The 19,104-nt window shown below is 41.3% G+C and overlaps 2 protein-coding genes across 4 annotated transcripts in view; both read left to right on the forward strand.

Moving 5' to 3' along the window:
* The window catches only part of aig1 (androgen-induced 1 (H. sapiens)), a 42,444-nt gene extending 23,795 nt beyond the window's left edge, over positions 1-18,649 (forward strand). Inside the window, exons 4-6 of the mRNA XM_027019345.2 lie at positions 11,470-11,585; positions 13,835-13,995; positions 16,114-18,649. Coding sequence (XP_026875146.1) covers positions 11,470-11,585; positions 13,835-13,995; positions 16,114-16,148 — 312 coding nt within the window. The 3' untranslated portion in view covers positions 16,149-18,649. The remainder of the gene's footprint in view (positions 1-11,469; positions 11,586-13,834; positions 13,996-16,113) is intronic.
* On the forward strand, positions 11,600-13,086 carry LOC113583174 (delta and Notch-like epidermal growth factor-related receptor). Of its 3 annotated transcripts, XM_035524362.1 has the most exons (3): positions 11,600-12,152; positions 12,382-12,447; positions 12,547-13,086. In XM_035524362.1, the coding sequence occupies exons 1-3, from the start codon at positions 11,659-11,661 to the stop codon at positions 12,998-13,000; spliced, it is 1,014 nt and encodes a 337-aa protein (XP_035380255.1). In that variant the 5' UTR covers positions 11,600-11,658; the 3' UTR covers positions 13,001-13,086. The 3 variants fall into 3 exon arrangements, with proteins under 3 accessions (XP_035380255.1, XP_035380253.1, XP_035380254.1); XM_035524360.1 differs by having other exon boundaries at positions 11,600-12,447; XM_035524361.1 differs by having other exon boundaries at positions 12,382-13,086.
* Positions 18,650-19,104: the final 455 nt, after the last annotated feature.

Raw genomic sequence — 19,104 nt, forward strand, 5'->3', positions numbered from 1 at the left:
TCACACAGTCACATAGTCACACAGTCACATAGTGACACGGTCACACAGTCACATAGTCACACAGTCACATAGTCACACAGTCACACAGTCACATAGTGACACGGTCACATAGTCACACAGTCACACAGTAACATAGTGACACGGTCACATAGTCACACAGTCACACAGTCACATAGTGACACGGTCACACAGTCACACAGTCACATAGTGACACGGTCACATAGTCACACAGTCACACAGTCACATAGTGACACGGTCACATAGTCACACAGTCACACAGTGACATAGTGACACGGTCACACAGTCACACAGTCACATAGTGACACGGTCACATAGTCACACAGTCACACAGTCACACGGTCACACAGTCACATAGTCACACAGTCACACAGTCACACAGTCACATAGTCACATAGTGACACGGTCACACAGTCACACAGTCACATAGTCACACAGTCACACAGTCACATAGTCACATAGTGACACGGTCACACAGTCACATAGTCACACAGTCACACAGTCACATAGTCACACAGTCACATAGTCACATAGTGGCACGGTCACACAGTCACATAGTCACACAGTCACATAGTCACATAGTGACACAGTCACACAGTCACATAGTCACACAGTCACATAGTCACACAGTCACACAGTCACATAGTGACACGGTCACATAGTCACACAGTCACACAGTCACATAGTGACACGGTCACACAGTCACACAGTCACATAGTGACACGGTCACACAGTCACACGGTCACATAGTGACACGGTCACATAGTCACACAGTCACACAGTCACACAGTCACACGGTCACACAGTCACATAGTCACACAGTCACATAGTCACACAGTCACATAGTGACACGGTCACATAGTCACACAGTCACACAGTCACATAGTCACACAGTCACACAGTCACATAGTGACACGGTCACACAGTCACATAGTCACACAGTCACATAGTCACACAGTCACACAGTCACATAGTGACACGGTCACATAGTCACACAGTCACACAGTCACATAGTGACACGGTCACATAGTCACACAGTCACATAGTGACACGGTCACAAAGTCACACAGTCACATAGTCACATAGTCACACAGTCACATAGTCACACAATCACAGTCACATAGTGACACAGTCACACAGTCACATAGTCACACAGTCACACAGTCACATAGTCACACAGTCACATAGTCACACAGTCACATATGGTGAATGTGTTGTGTTTTGAAAAAGTAGACGTTGTTGAGACAAGTGTGAAAACAATTGTATATAACTGTAAGAACATACTGCACACAGGTTTTCTTTAAGAATACACTGCACACAGGATTTCCTTAAGAATACACTGCACACAGGTTTTCTTCCTCAGCATGCCTTTTAAAAGATACACTTGTTTAGATCAACACATAAAACTGAAAGGAGAACATAAAACATGGTGTTACATTTTTTGCCATGAGATGTTTTTCCCTTCAAACTCACATGGCTGGTGCATGGAGGTGTCGGGCTTGTGCTGGTGTGGTGTTGGGATGATGTTAAGGTGGTGTTGGGGTGTTACTGGAATAGTGTTGGGGTGGTAGAATATTCTTGGGATGGTGTTGGGGTGGTAGAATAGTGCTGGCGTGGTGTTGTGGTGGTAGAACAGTGTTGGGGTGGTAGAATAGTGTTGGGGTGGTAGAATAGTGTTAGGGTGGTGCCGGGGAGAAAGTAAGCTGGTATCATTCTTTTCACAGCAGTAGACTTGCTATAAACCCCGACTTGCTTATTTGCAAGAAAACATACTGGCCACATACTTTTATATCTACAAATTTGTTCAACTCAGAGCTCTAACACGTGACTCTGGTGTACAGCTGAGCCTACAAAACACAAATGCAGCCAAATATGCTGGATGTTGAGTATTTTAGGGGTGTTCTTGGTCAGCTCTAATTACGCTTTAAGTGCCCTAGCGTGACTTGTAAAGGTAGCATGTGAACTGAAAAAGTTAAAAACAGTGACAACATGTTAGTCAACATGCTTATTGCATGTTTGAGCAGATCAGGTATTTGTGGGCTTATATGTGGAGAAGGGGTCAGGTGTAGGTAGTTAGATATCTAGTAGAGACAGTTGGGTGTTGTATTTAATGCATTCAGAATAAAGCAAATATACTTGTTCTACATACTTACAAAGGTATGACAAAATCACCACAATCTGCTTGCATGGGGGAGGTTATTGCTCTGTTGTTACAGAGATAGTTCAGTCCAAAACACTGACAGATCAGGAGTCATTAAAGGCACAGTTTTGATCAGAAAACAGTTTAATAATTGAAAAAGCTAGTCACAAGTATACATGCTAATTGGTGGTTATTAGTTTATAGTCATAACCAGCTTGGTACTCTTATGTGAACTGCTGCTTCAAGCAATATGTTCTGGTTTATTTTTGGAAAAGGTCTTACTACTCAGTTTGCATTTATGTGTACTAGGGGCAGGTGACAGGTGATTATAGCTGCTCAGCTAATCATAGGAGGCAACCTCCCCTCCCTGATCAGATCCACTTTCATCAGCACAGCTCTGCCTGCTCTGTCAGGGGCCTCACGGGCCTCAGGTGCCACGACCTGCTGGCAAGGCTTCCAGTATAATCTCCATCATGTCAACTGAGGGCCCATTCCAGGGACATCCACCAGGGGGCTCCTCATGGGCTAGTTCTATGGACATCAGTGTTAATGACCAACATACACACATTCTGAGACCATTTGTGATTCCTTGGTATAACATGATTTTCAAATTACCTAAAGGCTGCACTCCTGCACTGAGTGCAGTGAAAGCCAGGCCTTTCTTTGACCTTTCTAAGTGAAAACAGACTTCACTCAGTTCTCAGGTCCCTGAAGGACATTTAGTTGTGCAAATGTGTAGCACTGGGTGGAAATGGGATAGATCCAGCTCACAGAAGATACAATTTTACCTGACTCAGGCTAGTTCTATGCGGAGCAGAGGAAACAGATGTGTTCTTCACAAAGGGCAGAGAACAATTTGATTAGCAGATAGAAATAAACCTCAAGTCTCAAGCTACCAGACAATTTTGAATAAAGACTACGTGCTGCTATATCGTTCCCAGGAAAACAATACTTTTCTCAATTTTAAGTACTCTCCACTTACCTATTTCCTGTGTTTTAATATGAGTGCTGTGGAATTACTTAACAAGATCAATAATTGCAGGTGCACTTTTGTGTCATGCTAATATTTCTCTGCCTTTTGGTGTTTGGCAGTGTCCAATATCATCTGTGCACTCATGACTGAGCCTGGAAAAGTTCCGTGGGTTAGATCCTTGGTCCAAGCCCGTCATTAAAATGGGCTCATAGCTGCATCACTAGCTCATCCTTGACAACTGGAAAAATATTTACTCATCTCATCCCACTGAAAAATGGCTGTTTCTCAGTTTGCTTTTTTTTCTGTCCATTGTTCCCAAAGCTCAACTTGGAGATGCTATGAGATGATTTGTTCTCATACTTGGAGCTACGGAATCTTGTGAACATGTTCGACAGCAGAGTAACTCTTTAGTGGCAGTGCCTGTAGAAACATCTGCCTTCACACCACGGCTGCGGCACCATGCAGCTGGTGAAGTGTGATGCACAACGAGTTTGTGAAATCACAACACGTTTTATACATCCAGGCTATGTAATCATAGTTTGGTAGGAAGAGTGAAAACTACATTTTGGGTATCTGACTCATGCTCTGCAGTAAAACTGAGTTGTGTGTGCTGCTCATTTAGACCTCATTTATCACCTGCTCCATCCACTTTTAAAGAGCAAGGGTCTGCAGCATTTATTAAATCATATAATTGAGGTGAATGTTTCCCAGTTATTGTTGTAAAAGTGGAGCCAAGGCTACTGTACAGTCAGCTCCTCCCAGCAAGTCATGCTGTTTTGTCATAGGGGATTTTCCACAGCCTGTCCTGGTTTGGCCAAAACCAAGAGCTTCTCTGTCTGGTGGTCAGAGAAAGAGCTGCCACTTGAAATTAAGACCAGGGCCCAAAAATGCAATCTATATTAAAAGCAAAGCCTGGGTCGGGTGATATCTGAGTCTGCTTCAGCACATCAGACTGCACGATCAGACCAAACCACTAGCAGCGTCTAGCCGATGGGGGATGTGAACAGGCCCTTCCTGCAGTGGTGAGCACTTGTGGTGCGAGAGGAATGCTTGTGACCCAAGCAGCTGCCCAGCCCAAACCCATCCAGAGGTATTTAGTGGGGATTTCACTGCTGACAGGGAGCGATGGCTCCATGACCATGTGAGCTGCCTGCCGACTGGGAGCCTGTGGGTAGTGTGTCAGGGTCCGTCTGGGAGGCCAGGCAGGGAAACACAATGCCCGACCTTGGGAATACTCTCCCTGACACACTATCCCCTCCGGGGGCCTTACTCTTAACCCACATATCCGTGCTTTACATTCTGCTGTGCTCTGCGGGCCATAACTCGGACTCGCTAAAGCCTGCAGGAAGTTGAGAAGGCCACAGATATTGCTGGAGCTGCTTTCCAGGCTGAGACCAGCTCTCACAGATAAGTCACGAAATCTGTGATGTCATTGTACAAATATGACTTTCACTTGTTAACTCCAGTGGCAGTTAGCCACGGTGCAATGTCTAAACCTGTTCTTAAAGTCTCAATACTGTAGGACCACAGCTTGTGGTTTAATGATTATAGCTTAACACATTTTATGTTAATTCAACAAGTTTAATTCAGCAAGTTTAATTCAACAATGTTCTTGCAAGATCATATTTTAGCATGGTCATATTATTGCATGATCATATTCTAGCATGGTCATATTCTAGCATGGTCATATTATTGCATGGTCATGTTCTTGCATGGTCATATTATTGCATGGTCATGTTCTTGCATGGTCATATTATTGCATGGTCATATTCTAGCATGGTCGTATTATTGATCATAATATTATTGCATGGTCATATTATTGCATGGTCATGTTATGTATACTTGTTTATCACTACAATGACAATAAAACTCCTCTTCACTCTTGATGGGTAGAATCACTCTTACTAGAAGAGATTAGAGCACACAGACCCTGGTCATCAAGGCTTCAGTGGTGTAACCTAAAGCAAACTTGGGTAAATCCTGGTGATTCTGATAATATACTTTTTGGTGGCAGATGACATGGGTCACTTACAGTTGTGAAGTATATTAATCACATATCCTTTGTCAGTAAACAGCTGCTTTCATTGCAAGATGACTTTTTGGGTTAGTCACATACATGTCTTAGAGCACTGTGGTAATGGCAGAGAAAGCTACTGTCTTCGCTTTATTTTACCTACGATGATAATGGATGGATAATATGACCTTGCTTCAGGGACAGAGTTGCAAAAAAACCCCCAGAAAAACCAATGTGGCAGAAGATAAGGTCACAGTTTCCAGTTCAGCTGTGAGCCAGTTATGAAATCTGTACACATTCCACATGCAAGACCATTACAGAGAGTTTGTGGTTGGGAGGGGGGTCTTGCCCGTGAGCATATACCTTTAGAGCGCTCCAAAAATTGCAAGGCATGTCAAACAGCATAAAACTAACTCTTGCCAGTGATAAACTTTTATATGGTGCAGGACAAGAAAGATCAGAGTCATGGGGGAGGGGTGTTTGTGGAATTTGTCCCTTTCCACCGACTGCCCTGACTTGTTTCCCATCCAGAACCATAACGTACGTGCAAAAACATCCCACTCTTATCATTCCTAAGAAATTGACTGAAGGGTGCATGTTTAACAGCATACCCAGACTGCTGGAGTCTACATAGCCAAGATCTGTCTGAGGGAGTGTCTGAAGATTCCATTTTTATTTTTTCCTTAGGAAAAAAAGAGGAAACAGCAGAAATATGACAAAAAGGAGTGAGAGAGAGCTTTGAGTTTGTGTATGGTGTGTTTCAGACGTTGCGATTTCATGTGTGGTGTGTTTCAGACGTGGACATTTCATGTGCGGTGTTTCAGACATGGAGATTCATGTGTCGAGTGTTTCAGACATGGAGATTTCATGTGTGGTATATTTTAGAGATGGAGATTCATGTGTATGTTGTTTCAGACATGGAGATTTAATGCGTGGTGTGTTTTAGACATAGAGATTCATGTGTGGTGTGTTTCAGACATGGGGATTCATGTGTGTTGTGTTTCAGACATGGAGATTCATGTGTGGTGTGTTTCAGACATGGAGATTTCATGTGTGATGCGTCTCAGTCATGGAGATTTTATATGTCATGTCTTTCAGACATGGAGATTCATGTGTGGTGTGTTTCAGACATGGAAATTCATGTTTGGTGTGTTTCAGACATGAAGATTCATGTGTGGTGTGCTTCAGACATGGAGATTTATGTGCGGTGTGTTTCAGACATTGCGATTTCATGTGTGGTGTGTTTCAGACATTGCGATTTCATGTGTGAATTGTTTCAGACATGGACATTTCATGTGTGGTGTGTTTCAGACATGGAGATTTCATGTGTATGGTGTTTCAGACATGAAGATTCATGTGTGGTGTGCTTCAGATATGGAGATTTCATGTGTGGTGTGTTTCAGACATGGAGATTTCATGTGTGGTGTGTTTCAGACATGGAGATTCATATGTCGTGTGTTTTAGACATGGAGATTTCATGTGTAGGGGGCTTCAGACATGGAGATTCATGTGTAGGGGGTTTCAGACATGGAGATTTCATGCGTGGTGTGTTTTAGACATGGAGATTTTATGTGTGGTGTGTTTTAGACATGGAGATTTCATGTGTGATGCGTCTCAGGCATGGATATTTCATGTGTCATGTCTTTCAGACATGGAGATTCATGTGTGGTGTGTTTCAGACATGGAAATTCATGTTTGGTGTGTTTCAGACATGGAGATTTCATGTGTGGTGTGTTTCAGACATGGAGATTCATATGTGGTGTGTTTTAGACATGGAGATTTCATGTGTGATGCGTTTCAGGCGTGGATATTTCATGTGTCATGTCTTTCAGACATGGAGATTCATGTGTCGAGTGTTTCAGTCATGGAGAGTCATGTGTAGGGGATTTCAGACATGGAAATTTCCTGGGTGGTGTGTTTCAGACATGGAGATTTCATGTGTGGTATATTTTAGAGATGGAGATTCATGTGTATGTTGTTTCAGACATGAATATTCATGTGTGGTGTGTTTCAGACATGGAGATTCATGTGTGGTATGTTTCAGACATGGAGATTTCATGTGTGGTGTGTTTCAGGCATGGAGATTTCATGTGTGGTGTGTTTCAGACATAGAGATTCATGTGTGGTGTGTTTCAGACATGGAGATTCATGTGTAGGGGGCTTCAGACATGGAGATTCATTTGTAGGGGGTTTCAGACATGGAGATTTCATGCGTGGTGTGTTTTAGACATGGAGATTTCATGTGTGTGTTGTTTCAGACATGAATATTCATGTGTGGTGTGTTTCAGACATGGAGATTCATGTGCGGTGTGTTTCAGACATGGAGATTTCATGTGTGGTATATTTTAGAGATGGAGATTCATGTGTGGTGTGTTTCAGACACGGAGATTGCATGTGTATGGTGTTTCAGACATGGAGATTCATGTGTTGTTTGTTTCTTACATGGAGATTTCATGTGTGGTGTGCTTCAGACATGGAGATTTCATGTGTGTGGTGTGCTTCAGACATGGAGATTCATGTGTTGTTTGTTTCTTACATGGAGATTCATGTGTGGTGTGTTTTGGACATGGAGATTCATGTGTGGTGTGTTTTGGACATGGAGATTCATGTGTGATGTGTTTCAGACATGGAGATTTCATGTGTGTGGTGTGTTTCAGACATGGAGATTTCATGTGTGGTGTGCTTCAGACATGGAGATTTCATGTGTGTGGTGTGCTTCAGACATGGAGATTCATGTGTTGTTTGTTTCTTACATGGAGATTCATGTGTGGTGTGTTTAGACATGGAGATTTATGTGTGTGGTGTGTTTCAGACATGGAGATTTATGTGTGTGGTGTGTTTCAGACATGGAGATTTCATGTGTGTGGTGTGCTTCAGACATGGAGATTTCATGTGTGTGGTGTGTTTCAGACATGGAGATTTATGTGTGTGGTGTGTTTCAGACATGGAGATTTATGTGTGTGGTGTGTTTCAGACATGGAGATTTCATGTGTGTGGTGTGTTTCAGACATGGAGATTTATGTGTGTGGTGTGTTTCAGACATGGAGATTTATGTGTGTGGTGTGCTTCAGACATGGAGATTTCATGTGTGTGCTGTGTTTCAGACATGGAGATTTCATGTGTGTGGTGTGTTTCAGACATGGAGATTTCATGTGTGTGGTGTGTTTCAGACATGGAGATTTCATGTGTGTGGTGTGTTTCAGACATGGAGATTTATGTGTGTGGTGTGTTTCAGACATGGAGATTTATGTGTGTGGTGTGCTTCAGACATGGAGATTTATGTGTGTGGTGTGCTTCAGACATGGAGATTTCATGTGTGTGGTGTGCTTCAGACATGGAGATTTCATGTGTGTGGTGTGTTTCAGACATGGAGATTTATGTGTGTGGTGTGTTTCAGACATGGAGATTTATGTGTGTGGTGTGTTTCAGACATGGAGATTTCATGTGTGTGGTGTGTTTCAGACATGGAGATTTCATGTGTGTGGTGTGTTTCAGACATGGAGATTTCATGTGTGTGGTGTGCTTCAGACATGGAGATTTCATGTGTGTGGTGTGCTTCAGACATGGAGATTTCATGTGTGTGGTGTGTTTCAGACATGGAGATTTCATGTGTGTGGTGTGTTTCAGACATGGAGATTTATGTGTGTGGTGTGTTTCAGACATGGAGATTTATGTGTGTGGTGTGTTTCAGACATGGAGATTTATGTGTGTGGTGTGCTTCAGACATGGAGATTTCATGTGTGTGGTGTGCTTCAGACATGGAGATTTCATGTGTGTGGTGTGTTTCAGACATGGATATTTATGTGTGTAGTGTGTTTCAGACATGGAGATTTCATGTGTGTGGTGTGTTTCAGACATGGAGATTTCATGTGTGTGGTGTGTTTCAGACATGGAGATTCATGTGTGTGGTGTGCTTCAGACATGGAGATTCATGTGTGTGGTGTGTTTCAGACATGGAGATTCATATGTGTGGTGTGTTTCAGACATGGAGATTTATGTGTGTGGTGTGTTTCAGATGGATGGAGAACCATTTTCATGATGACAGGGAAGTTGACTCATCTGACTAAGGCAGGTCATGCAGTGGCCCTTGTTAATTATTTAGTAATATTTCTGATGTAAGATCAGCTTCTTCAGTATTATATGAACATATTTCTAAAGATTCTGTAAACAAGCACTGTTCCTAGATCAGCACACTTATTCTGAGATGTTCGTTTACATTAAGCAGTGTCTCATTGGAAGACATTTATAAATATCAAAAAAACTGTTAGGCGCTGCACCTGCAACATGTGGTGAGTCCTGTTTTAGCACAGATTAGACACCACTTACCTCCATCTCTTGTCCACTGACATCAGAGCTTCTCGCTGCCTCGTAGTTAACTCTTCATACACAAGTGCAAATCCCACACAATTTCCTCTATTCACAATCCTCCTTCGCATTTAAGTGTCCTTAAAAGAGCGAAGAAGAGCGAGAGGGATTTAACAGTGTGATATAAATGGTTTGCCCACGCAGTACTGGCAGACGTCTGGAGAGCGTGTAGGCTCAGCTCTGCTTCCTGTTACATTCATGTCAACTCTGCTCACTTATCTGTTAATTGTATGTCGATACAAACCCCTAGATCCCAGCAGACATTACTTTCTTGATTTACACAGGATTTTTTCTATCATGTTAATTACATTTTTAATTAAATCTAAACTAATCATCCAGTAAAAGCTAACTGCTGAGTTATTGGAGAAGGTTTGTATATTTATACCTTAATGCATATACATGTACAACTCCACATGGAGTCCCAGGCCATAAGTAACAGGACAATGACTCCGTATTCCTTCACATTATATTTGAAACAAAATGTGTAGGTTTGAAGCCTAAAGTGTAGGGTGCTTCTTAGGACCTGCTGACCTGAGGATCACACGCAAGAGGGGATATACTTTGGAGTGAATAAGAAACTCAGTGTTTAACAAGCAGTCATTTGAGTTATTTAAGAGTGCTGGATTGGAGATTGGTTACTCAGTTAACTTATTATCTATGCATTAAACATTGCCTGCAAATCTGTCACACCATTCGGGCAGAGATGGTGTAATTGGGCTTGATAGCACTGATACATATAGGATTAGTCCAACCAAATGATGAAATTATGACTTTCAAAATTATATAATAAATAAAGACTATGAATTCATAGGGGGAGAAGACATTACGTGATTCATTTGTATAAATCGTTGTGTGGCTGATGGTGAAAGTCCGTTTATGAAGATATATTGTAGAGGGATCCCTTGAAGAATATTTTAAAATTATGTGTGTAATGCAAAGTATTTCATCTTTAGTTTTTTTAAATTGATGTAAGAATATAAGTAGCATTATATGGTGTGATGTGTAGGGATTACCTTAGAATAGTAATTCACTTATTCACTTATTGTTTGTTAACTTATAAAAAGCAAATTATGACTATATCTATGCAATTTGATGCATCTTCCCAGTACAGTTGAAGTTCTGCTTTTCTCAAAAAGGTAAAATATGTAAGTTGGAGAATGAAACAGAAACATTTGTTTATACAATAAAGTATTTGTCAGTTGCTGTACTTTCATCTCATGGCAAATCTTTAAAAAATAGACTCACCTGGGAGTGGTGTATTACTCTACCCATTATGTATTTCTACTGTTGCGTGTACACTGCTGATCATCAAATCATTATCCATAAGTTGTTGTTGTTGATCTGTTAATGACGGTGGTGTTGGTTTATTAACGATGACATTGTTGTTGGTCTTTTGAGCAGTGAGACAAAAGACTCACTAAGGTGGCTGATAAATGAGCATTTAGTTTGTTCCATTAGTGATTATTAAAGGTGTACTTCAGACAGACCGGATGTCCAGTAGTAAAAAAAAAGCTTATGTTGCTATTTAACATTTTAATTTTTATTCATTAGTGCTAATCTTAGTTAATAGCCTATTAGCATTCCTATCTTTCATTTTTTTTTTGCATTGTTTAATTAGTAATAGAAATTTATATTCAGTATAAAATACTTAAACTGGCATAACGTGTCTTAGTTATTAGACTTCCCAGAAACTTCCCAGAAACTTCTCCAGTTATTGGACATCCCAGGATCTTTCACAGGAAGGATAAAGGAAACCAGTCGGTGCGCAGCTGTAGAAGGATATGTGTAATCTAAGAGACGTTAGTCAGCAGGGGCATCTGGGAGGGCAGCCAAGCTTCAGTAAGACCCTGACCCTCCACACAAAGCCCTCCACACAAAGTTGTACAACTACCTTGTAATAGGTCTGATGCATTATTCTACCTCCTGTGAAATTAATATGTCTCCTTTTCTGCTCTCCAGCATACAACAGTGCTCCCTTTCGTCATAATCGAGATGAGAACGACACATCATCAATACCCCAGCAGGCTCTGCGGACTGTTGGCTGTGTGCAGCTTTGCTCTTGGCTATGTTCTGTGGTAACTGCCTTTCAATCACAGTCACTGTGTGTTAATGTTTGCTTGACACCCTGATGGTACTGTGTGGTAATGTATGATAGACCCCCGTTATACAGGTGTATTCAGGTACACAGGCTTCTGTTATACATGTGTATTCAGGTACACAGGCCCCCGTTATACAGGTGTATTCAGGTACACAGGCCCCTGTTATACAGGTATATTCAGGTACACAGGCTCCTGTTATACATGTGTATTCAGGTACACAGGCCCCTGTTATACAGGTGTATTCAGGTACACAGGCTTCTGTTATACAGGTGTATTCAGGTACACAGGACCCTGTTATACAGGTATATTCAGGTACACAGGCTCCTGTTATACATGTGTATTCAGGTACATAGGCCCCTGTTATACAGGTGTATTCAGGTACACAAGCTTCTGTTATACAGGTGTATTCAGGTACACAGGCCCCTGTTATACAGGTATATTCAGGTACACAGGCTCCTGTTATACATGTGTATTCAGGTACACAGGCCCCTGTTATACAGGTGTATTCAGGTACACAGGCTTCTGTTATACAGGTGTATTCAGGTACACAGGCCCCTGTTATACAGGTGTATTCAGGTACACAGGACCCTGTTATACAGGTGTATTCAGCTACACAGGCCCCTGTTATACAGGTATATTCAGGTACACAGGCCCCTGTTATACAGGTGTAATCAGGTACACAGGCTTCTGTTATACAGGTATATTCAGGTACACAGGTTCTGTTATACAAGTGTATTCAGGTACACAGGTTCTGTTATACAGGTGTATTCAGGTACACAGGACCCTGTTATACAGGTGTATTCAGGTACACAGGCTTCTGTTATACAGGTGTATTCAGGTACACAGGACCCTGTTATACAGGTGTATTCAGGTACACAGGCTTCTGTTATACAGGTGTATTCAGGTACACAGGCTTCTGTTATACAGGTGTATTCAGGTACACAGACTCCTGTTATACAGGTGTATTCAGGTACACAGGTCCCCATTATACAGGTGTATTCAGCTACACAGGCCCCTGTTATACAGGTATATTCAGGTACACAGGCTCCTGTTATACATGTGTATTCAGCTACACAGACCCCTGTTATACAGGTATATTCAGGTACACAGGCTCCTGTTATACATGTGTATTCAGCTACACAGGCCCCTGTTATACATATGTATTCAGGTACACAGGCCCCTGTTATACATGTGTATTCAGGTACACAGTCCCCTGTTATACAGGTGTAATCAGGTACACAGGCTTCTGTTATACAGTTGTATTCAGGTACACAGGACCCTGTTATACAGGTGTATTCAGGTACACAGGACCCTGTTATAAAGGTGGATTTAGGATTAACTCCAGCCACCAGCAGGTGTATTTTACACTCATTTTTAATTCCTGCTCTTAATTTAAGTAGATTAGGCATACTTTATTAGATCAGGAACTTAGGCTGGGCTCCATTGGCACAATGAAGCTTGGTAAATTCATAGGAAATTTTACATTACAGTGTGTGTGTGTAGGAGTGAGAGAGAGGGAGAGAGAGAGAGAGAGAGAGAGAGAGAGAGAGAGAGAAAGAAAGAGAGAGAGAGAGAGAGAGAGAGAGAGAGAGAGAGAGAGAGAGAGAGAGAGAGATCCCAAAGCATGGTAAATGCATACATCTGTAGATCTGTAAACCATGTCTTCCAGTCAGACACTCCCACACATTTTACTGTAGACGTTTGGGGATAAAGTAAAGATTAAAATGAGGACGTGATGTAAGTTTTGGGCACTACAGTGAGCTTTTAGACATGAAGGATACTAGTGAATGTTGTCTGCTACCTGGAGTTTTATAATGCTAGATAATTAAGTCATACTTTTCCCTGCATCATTAAAATCTACTCCTAAGAAAAACAGATAGATTAAAAAAATAGATTGATAAAGCCATTCAGAATTAACCATACACTGCACTTTCCACAAAAAAAAACAATTTAAACTAGTTCATGGCTTTTGGCTTTGTGCAGACATCTTTTTAGGATATTAGTTGCATGACCACTGCTCTGAGTAAGAACATCTATAAGAGGAACAATACCAGCAGTGTGTGTAGCACTCAGAAGAGTCTGGTAGACACATTGACGCTCCACTGACTACTTCTGCAGTTAATCACATGGCATGTTGGACAGACAGAAGTACAGACACTTACAGACAGACTGTGGGTGCAAGCGTGAGCTGTGTCAGCCTCCTGTCCTGCCCATGTGTCTCCCAGGATGTGCTGGGTGCACAGCGTAACAGGCTTCTGGGTGTACCCGCTTCTGGAACACATCGGACCCTGGGCTAGGCTCGTCTTCTTCAGCGGCCTCACAGCACTCATTAGCCTCTACTACATCCTGGGAGAGGTCCTCAACAGCTACATCTGGGACTCAAGGAGTAAGTGTGTGTGTGTGTGTGTGTGTGTGTATCTTCTCCATCTACAAGAAGACACCCTGTACCGTAAGGTGACAATAAGGCATTGTAGCACTGTGTCCCAGTGGCTGCAGTAACTTGGTAATGACTGTGCGTTCTTTCATTCTGTTGTGCACTCTTGGAGTTTCTATATACGCCACTCCCCAGGCTGGTGGCGCCTCCCCCACACATGCACATATTTGTCCAATAGCATCATGAGTCTGGGAGCACACAGGAGCATCGTGGGCGTCATGCTGCCAAAGTCAGTGCAGAGCAGGTGGGGGGGTGAAGCAGGCTGCCAACAGCAGGCGGAAGGCTGTTCCCTGCCTCCCACCTGCCCAACACTGACCCACAAGTGCACTTGCAACACTGGGGCACATGTGTGCGCACGCACACACACACTCACAACTGCTGCACTAATGCTTTGTGTCTCTTTCTTGTGGGTTTAATATATATATCACCCTTTAGTCCACTGGCATCCATAACTCCAACCAGCTATTACAGGAATGCATCACCCAAAAATTCTGTTACCCATGCACAAATGGTCTTTATAATGTTTTATGTGTTGGTTATTGTAAAATGTATAGATTTTTTGCTTTCATATACAATTATTTATTTTTGTGTGTGCGAGATAGGAGGAAGATGTGTGTTAGAAATATGAGTTAACTGTACACACTAAATTAGTCACTTTTGTTAATATCCCAACACTCATGACAATAATAACACCTTGTTGCATATAAAAAGTAATTACTATTCTCCCTGTACACAGATTACATCCAAGAATGGTAATTTTCTCTAATGTTAGTTAGGAACTTTGTTGGGTATATGCAGTACCATGTGTGCTAAGGAACAATTATAATATGAAATGTATATATAGTTCTAGAGGTCAGAGGTCAGAGGTTTTTATTAATGCAGAGGTTTTTATTAAACAGCGTTAGAATTTTGGGTTGCAGGAGTCCTTGGTTTTGGGTGAAGTAACTCTGTAGTCTATTATACATGCAAATATACAGCAGGTGGACAAAATAATATTAAGATAAAATATGACACTGAAGAAACTAAAACCCAGTCACAAAGGCACTGGCACTGATGCCAGTTAGCAAACAAAAAGCAACTTAAAAATAACAACATCAACAACAACAAGCATTTGGTGTATCAGTTACAAAACTGTTCAGCAGAACATACTGGAAAATCATTAAAAATGTAGACAAGCAAACTATAGAGTGATGTGCAGACACTTTAGGCACTTTACAATGTCTAAACACTACAGCTTCAGAAGTGGTCAAGTCTGTTAGGCACACATGGCGGCATCTGTAAAGCTGGACCAAATGTCAATGTTCCTATTCAGACAGCATGTGTTTGCAAGGTCTTTGCTCGGACTCATAACCAGGACAAAATCTGGATACTGTGTGATGGAAAAATTGTAGGTGCCATCTTTCAGTCTTTTCCTGTATGTTTATATATGGAGAAAAGTGGATCCAGCTTGATATGTACAGACACATCAGAGCCAACGATCGCTCTAAACATTCACAACAACGACCCGGTCCTTTTTACAGGACCATGTACAAATACCTTCATCATATCCAGGTATTCCAATATAAAATTACTCCCATGAGCACAAATTCAGGAGTCATTTCACGAATGACAAGATGAAGTGAGAAGCATTCCAGCTGTTACCCGTAATCATCACTTCAATGCGAAGTTCTGGAGAGTAGAGTTCAAAATCTCTACCTCCTTTATCCCTAACGAGAACTAAGCCTATGAACTATACATTAATAATTAATATAGATAGCTGTAGCCATTACTCTGACCTCAGTAGCCCTAGGTGGAAATGTCTCGACATCTAAGTAACTAGTGCTGCTTTGTGAGACTCTAACCATAAACCTTCTTCAGATCCTCCACATCACCTTTCCTTCTCTTTTAACACTACCTGCTAAACTGTTATACAGATAGTTCCTCTGTCAGCCTGACCCAGATCTCTGTGACAATGTCCTTGGTAAAGAGTGCTATAGAAAGAAAAATAAATAAACATGAAATAAATGAAGAGTACCATGATGTCCTCAACCTCAAAATAATCTGCTTCCATTCTGTTTTCATGTTCCCCAGGTGCTACAGAGTCCAGCAAGGATAAAACTGACTGAATATGCCACCACTGGGAAGTGGCACCTTAGGACTGTTCTCCCATTACCTCTTCTCTTTGGACTCTGAGCAGCGTATCTGACTCAGGAAAGTTGATCGATAATCAGCCAACAGTAAAATACTGGACAAATTAATGCTCATCTTCTCCCTGTTTTATTCAAGCCCATAAGACATTGTCCTCTACTTTATCTTAAGAAAGCACAGGTATTATAGACAAGCTCAGCCATACCTCAAGCATGAATGTATGAATCAGAGTTACTGTCTCTGCATATGTTCGAAGGTCCTATGTTTACTGCACTGTGTTTCGTGTACTTGGTCATGAAGGTTTGAGTGATAGCTTGTGATTTCTTACACAGCTGATGAGCACACAGTCAGGTGATGTTGAACATATACACAACGTCTTTGTGCTTTGTGAAGAACCGAGTAAGCAAGCATGTATAAAAGCTTAAAAGAGTAATAATGGTTATAAGAATAATAATGGATACAAGAGTAATAATAATTTTGTGTGGTTTACTTGTCAGTTGTCTATTACTCACAGCACAGTCTTTACATAATAATGGAAATAACCTGCATTCTTGCCTGAAGGGTTTGGCTGGTCGGCTGTGCTGAGTTATTTATATTTGTGTGTGTGTATATATATGTGTGTATATATATATATATATATGTGTGTGTATTTCTCCACAGACTTTCATTCAAAATTAGCAGCTCTTTCTAATTGAATATATTTTCCAGTTGTATTTCAGTCTAAATGTGTTTAATGTTAATAATTATTTTATCCAGTGATCAATTGATCAAGGAACATCAAAAAAATAATAATAATAATTTTTTCCATCTTCTGGCTCGAGCGTTATAGTTCATATATGGGTGGAGCTAACCAGATAAACCTGACCGGTCGAACCCTTCATCACTGCTCATAAACAAACCTGCCTGTTGTCACAGCTACTGTCCGTGACATCAGACAATCAGCATTGGGGCGACATTTCTCAGCACTAAGTCACATGTTTCTTAGTCACAGCTCAAGACTCTGGCTCAAACCTGTTTCCCAGAAAGTCAGTCCTCATCAAGCAAAGATAGCAGTATTCAGGACACATGTCTACATGTGTTTGTAAGCAAATCCCATTGACATGAATAGAGGCTAATACTAAAAGCTTCCTCCCTGTAATGACCCTGTAATGCCCCCATGGTTTGACCTAAATAAGCAAGCCATCTCCTTGATACATTACCTTCTCTGAGAGTTTAATTCCCCTCACCATGCCACATTTCTTACTTACTCAGTAATGTTTTCTTAATAGTAATTCTAAAGTACTTTAACAGGAATTATACACATTGTTTCTGTGTTAGACACTGGAGAAACCTTTGTTAGGTCTAGAGAAATATCTTCATAGCATCTGCCTCTTTGCAAATATGCCTCAAACACAAGGACAAGGCTGTAGCCTCTGTGTGCACATGGGCATGTTTGTTTACTAATACAAATGAGACAGAATTCAGCATTAGACTTCGTGACTGACAGCTTGCCGATAGAAGGTGTGAAGGTTTCCAGAGCGGATGGAAATGGCTGTGAATGTGAATCATTCTTTAGAGCTTTGGCCCTTTCTGCCTCTCTGCTTCCCTGTTCAGTCCTGCACACAACACCGCTCCCTGGGGAAACGCATCCGAGTCCCGCTTCAGTCCCGCACACAACACCGCTCCCTGGGAAAAGCACACCAGCCATTCAATTAAGGGGGAAAATGGCTGCCTGTATGATTTAATGTTGGTCCCTTGTTGTTTCTGGCCTTCTTGCCTGTGCTGTGGCAGACACAGGCGCTGCCCAAGCAAAACAACCCCTCTGTGCTGCACTGGACTTCCCCTTAATGAGAAACACACATTCCAGGCCTGCAGAGGAAAGAGCTGAACTCTGCAAGAGAGAACAATCACCTCTGAATGGACGTGTCCAAGTAACCAGGCCTTTTGGACTTCAGTATTATCCTGTCTCTAAGCCACAACCTGGTCCAAGATGTGTTAAAGGACATAACTGAACAGAGGAAAATAACATAATAAAACAACAGAAAAAGGCATAATGTGTATATTAGGACTGTGTCTTATCAGCTGTGTATGTAAATGTATACAAGGAAGGTCTAAATGTAGAACATTGTCATAACCTCATAGTTCTTTCAGTTTGTCCATAGACATGTACCATGCCAGAATCAGCAAACACTCATTACTCTCTAATGTACAAAGAAAACCTGGAAATGACCCACATATTCAGGCTGTTGGCTGTACACTACCTGCTCTTACCACAGATGTTAGCTCTAGGCAGGCAGCAGAGGGCGCACTCCTAAGCTGCAACTTCTCCCTGGAGTAAATGTCCCCCATGTATTTGCATTGATTTCCTGGTTTTTAAAGTTCTTTTGGATACATGACAGAACTAAAGTTTTTGTTAATATGTCTGCTTGCATTCTGTATAGAACAAGCTTCTCGCAATATAATTAATTTTTTGTTTAAAAATTAAAACAATAAACCCAAAGTAATGTGTCAGAGTGTAACCTGTAGCTTCTTATGACTTCACTGTGTGTATAAACAGGCAAGGATCTGCTATGCCATTTAAAAATAGTATTCAATTTAAAATGTAATATTAGCTATCTAGCATAGTTATATTGCTAGATAGCCAATGAGGCTAGTAAGACTATGCACAAGTGAACATCAATTATTCTCAGCTTTTAAAGCAATTAAATATACCTTTTACATGGACACTTACATATAAATTGTCTTGTGGCAAACCTTACAATATGCATCATTACCAAATAACATGACACCTCAGTGTTGTTGTAATATCTGCACTTTTATAGTAAAAGTATATATATATTTTAGGGACATCTGTTAAAAGGCAGTGAGATGGCTTCACTCAAATTATTCTGCATCTTTAACAATGTCAGCAGCAGAATTGAGTGTCACTTGAGGTCCATATGATCAGGTGTGTTG

The sequence above is a fragment of the Electrophorus electricus genome, chromosome 3 (assembly GCF_013358815.1).
Source record: "Electrophorus electricus isolate fEleEle1 chromosome 3, fEleEle1.pri, whole genome shotgun sequence".
Lineage (NCBI taxonomy): Eukaryota > Metazoa > Chordata > Actinopteri > Gymnotiformes > Gymnotidae > Electrophorus > Electrophorus electricus.

Coding starts and splice junctions, on each gene's coding strand:
- LOC113583174 (XM_035524360.1), top strand. CDS start 11,655: ATGTATGATAGACCCCCGTTATACAGGTGTATTCAGGTACACAGGCTT. Junction 12,448..12,546: donor TGTTATACAGGTGTATTCAG/GTACACAGGACC, acceptor AGGTGTATTCAG/GTACACAGACTCCTGTTATA.